We start from the raw sequence: 3,615 nt of genomic DNA, 5'->3' as shown, positions 1-3,615 counted from the left end.
ATTCCCCAATAAATTATTGGACGTTGTAGCCAATAATTTTGCTATTTAATCACAAAATAATAAATAAATAAATCAATTTTTACATTTTATAATTATTAAAAAATATATTAAAAAAAACTTAAATTCACATCAAATATTTATTTAATTTAGAGACGTCGAATAATTTATCCACACTCCCCTATACCTTTTTGCTGTTCGAGTGGGGGCAAAATGGTAAATTAAGAACATCGATAAATCATTTCTTTTAGACTCCCTTTCATAAATGGATCTTCTATTTATTTATTTTTTTAAATGTAAATTATGAGTTTAGTATATTTTAAAATTTTAAAATTTTATTTTAAATAAAGTTAACATATGTTAGAGGATGAAAGTCCCACCCCCATTAATTTAGGGAATTATAAACAAAGAATACTCTCTCCATTGGTTTGAGGCATTTTGAAAAGTTCAAAGCAAAACCATAAGAGCTTATGCTCAAAGTGGACAATATCATACCAATTGTGGAGAGTTGTGTTCGTCTAACATAGTATCAAAGTCATGCCCTAAACTTAGTCGTACCAATAGATTGGTAAATCCTCAAGCATCGAACAAAGGACTAAAAAAAAAAAAAAAGAGCCAAGCCTCCTCGAAGGCACTTAGTCGTACCAATAAATTGGTAAATCCTCAAACATCGAACGAAGGACTTCAAAAGAAAAAGGAGTCAAGCCTTCTCGAAAGTAATAAAAAATGATTAAGAGTCCAAAGGAGTCGAGCCTCGATTAAGGGGAGACACACTTTGTTCGAGGGGAGGTGTTAGATGATGAAAGTAAAGTCGACGATATCATACCATTGTGGAGAGTCGTATTCGTCTAACAATATCAACTTTTTAGAAATATTTTTAAATGGGTGATTTATCATTTAAAGATGGAAATGTATAAAAATATATATATATATCTTAAATTTTTTTAAAACTAATAAAATAGTTTTTGAAATTTTGTTGTTGGTTTTAATTAAAAAATGTGTTTGTTTTAATATATTTTCAAATTAAAGGCATTATATGGAAATTAGAAACATAATGATTAATTATTGACTTTTTGTATAAAAGGAAATAACTATATATTAATTTATCTCGTGAAATTTTAAAAAGATTTATGTCTTTTCACGTTCAGTATTCGACAGATTTTTGTCGTGTTTCGAAAATCATTGTTGTTTTGAAATTTGTTACTCCAAGCAGCATGCTAATATTTCATACATTATTTTAATTATTGTATTTTTTAAAAATCTTTTTAATAAATGACTTACATCATAATCCATTAAATTTACATTAAACTGATACTCAGTCTTGGTTTATTTATAATTTTATTTTTTACATGATAAAATGTGGATATAATTTGTTTTGTACACAATAATTTAATTAAAAAGAAAAGTGGATAATATTTCTGATTTAGTTGGGCCCGGGTCGGTTTTACGAGTTGAATTGGGCCCGTGTTATTATCCGATTTATTTGGGCCTGGGTCGGTTTTATGAGTTCAATTGGGCCCGTGTACATTTGCCTCTTTCATTTCCTTCCTAGGCTTTCAGTTCATAAGCTCCGAATAGTTCGATCTCGCGGGCAATATTCTTCGTAGCCATGGAAGCTCCAGCAGAAGAGGAGTTGCCACCTGAAGAGCAAAAGCCTAAAACCTCCCTCTTCCCGCTCCCGTTCGTCGCTAACAATCCCCAGAGTCAGATAAGTCCGCCCAATTCAAGCGTTCCTCAGTGGCTTTGCAACTCCAGCTTCACCACTGACCTATCCGTCATCAACGATGCTCTTTCATCTCAAAACAATGTATATCCCTCCCTCTCCACCGATGGCGACCAGGAAGAGGCTGTGGAAGATGAAGGTGGTCCAAGTGTTAGACCTGAGGTACAGAAGTCATCTCGATCATACGAATTGCTGGAATCTTCTGCTTCGGACGACGACTCCGACCATGAGAAGAGGAAAAAGAGGAAGAAGAAGAAGAGGAGGAGGCGAAATGAATATGAAGAAAAAAAGGGATTCGGCGAGTATGGTTCGAGAAAGTCCGATGTTCGGGCTTGGGCCGATGCTGCCGATGGTAGACCTTCCAAGGATTATTACTTCGATTCTAATGGAGACCGGGATAACTTAGCATTCGGGTCTCTTTACAGGTATTTATGAGTGACTTAATTTAATCCTTTCAATCCAACTCTCTAGGTAGTTTCAGAGAAGATGTGGAAGATGAGTTTGAATGTAGTTGAATGCACTTATTCAGAAATTTGAAAAGACATGCCGATAATTTAATCAGACAGAGTAGAATTCACCTAAGATATACATGTTGTTCTAATGGCTAACCACTATTTTCATTTTTCTTTTAAATCAACTGCGTGGAGGGTCAGTCTAGCTCCAGAAATTGTTTAATGAAATAATTTGGTTCGTTCAGTAAATCTAATTCATATGCCCAAAGAAAATCATGAATATAATTAGTTATTTATTTTATTTATTTAAAGGCAATAAGATAACCTCCACATTATTCACAAAAAGAAAAAAAAAAGGGCAATCCCCGCGTTAATGATATGCTAAAAATTGTAAACTACAATCGCACAAGAATTCAGGACCTCTTTAACCGTTAGTACTTAAGTATCTGTAGGAAGCGGCAGAATTAAATTTGAATTTCAATTTAGAGGGAACAGCATTTTGTTTGGAACTATTGCCGAGACGTTTAGAATAAGTTTTTCCAATTTTTTTTCCACGGAAGATGAGCAGCCAGAACTGATTGCTTCAAATTTAAATTTTAAGTTCACTATGTTTTATCACAATACAGGATGGATGTTGCACGCTACAGGCCGCTCAACCATGGGGAAAGACCTGGACTAAATTTTAATGGATTTTCTCAGTGGAATAAAAGTAGTTCAGCCTTAGACAAAGATGCTGATGCTGAAGTGTTGGATAGTAAATTGAAATCAGGTGGACGCTATTGGTCTGCAAAGAATGCAGCAATAGAGCGACATAAGAACTTCAAACGTGTACGTATTGGGTTTTCTAGAAAAACTCCAGACAAATTATTGGATGATTTCATTCCTTTTTCAGATTCTCAAACATCAAATAATATTGAGGAGTCTTGGGAGGATGAAGTGCTGCGTAAAACACGGGAGTTTAACAAATTGACTAGGGAGCATCCTCATGACGAGAAGGCTTGGTTAGCTTTTGCTGAATTTCAAGACAAAGTTGCAGCTATGCAACCTCAGAAAGGTGCTCGCTTGCAAACTCTAGAGAAAAAGATTAGCATATTAGAGAAGGCTGCTGAGCTTAACCCAGAAAATGAGGAATTATTGCTATACCTTTTAAAGAATTACCAGAAAAGAGATACTATTGATGTGGTGATTAGTACATGGGAAAAGATACTGATGCAGAATTCTGGGAGTTATAAGTTGTGGAGAGAGTTTTTGCATCTCATTCAAGGGGAGTTCTCTAGATTCAAGGTTTCAGACATGAGACAAATGTATGCACATGCAATCCAAGCTCTATCTGCTGCATGCAACCAGCACATTAGGCAGGTTCTCAAGTCAAATGACTATTTCTTCTCGGGGCATCACCTTTTCATATTCCTCTTTGTTTTATTTAACTGTTTGAAGTCCCCC

At 34.8% G+C, this 3,615-nt stretch overlaps 1 protein-coding gene across 5 annotated transcripts in view; it reads left to right on the top strand.

Annotated features, from left to right (window-relative positions):
• Nucleotides 1-1,573: 1,573 nt before the first annotated feature.
• LOC111431485 (protein NRDE2 homolog) overlaps nucleotides 1,574-3,615 on the top strand; it is a 9,517-nt gene continuing 7,475 nt past the window's right edge. For all 5 annotated transcript variants that reach the window (XM_023068134.1, XM_023068133.1, XM_023068136.1 and 2 more), the window contains exons 1-2: nucleotides 1,574-2,145; nucleotides 2,799-3,531. In XM_023068134.1, the coding sequence (XP_022923902.1) occupies nucleotides 1,607-2,145; nucleotides 2,799-3,531 (1,272 nt within the window). In that variant the 5' untranslated portion in view covers nucleotides 1,574-1,606. The remainder of the gene's footprint in view (nucleotides 2,146-2,798; nucleotides 3,532-3,615) is intronic.

This window comes from Cucurbita moschata, unplaced genomic scaffold, assembly GCF_002738365.1.
Source record: "Cucurbita moschata cultivar Rifu unplaced genomic scaffold, Cmos_1.0 Cmo_Scf00036, whole genome shotgun sequence".
NCBI lineage: Eukaryota > Viridiplantae > Streptophyta > Magnoliopsida > Cucurbitales > Cucurbitaceae > Cucurbita > Cucurbita moschata.
Note: the sequence above shows the minus strand (reverse complement) of the source record. Positions and strands in the feature narration are given on the sequence as shown.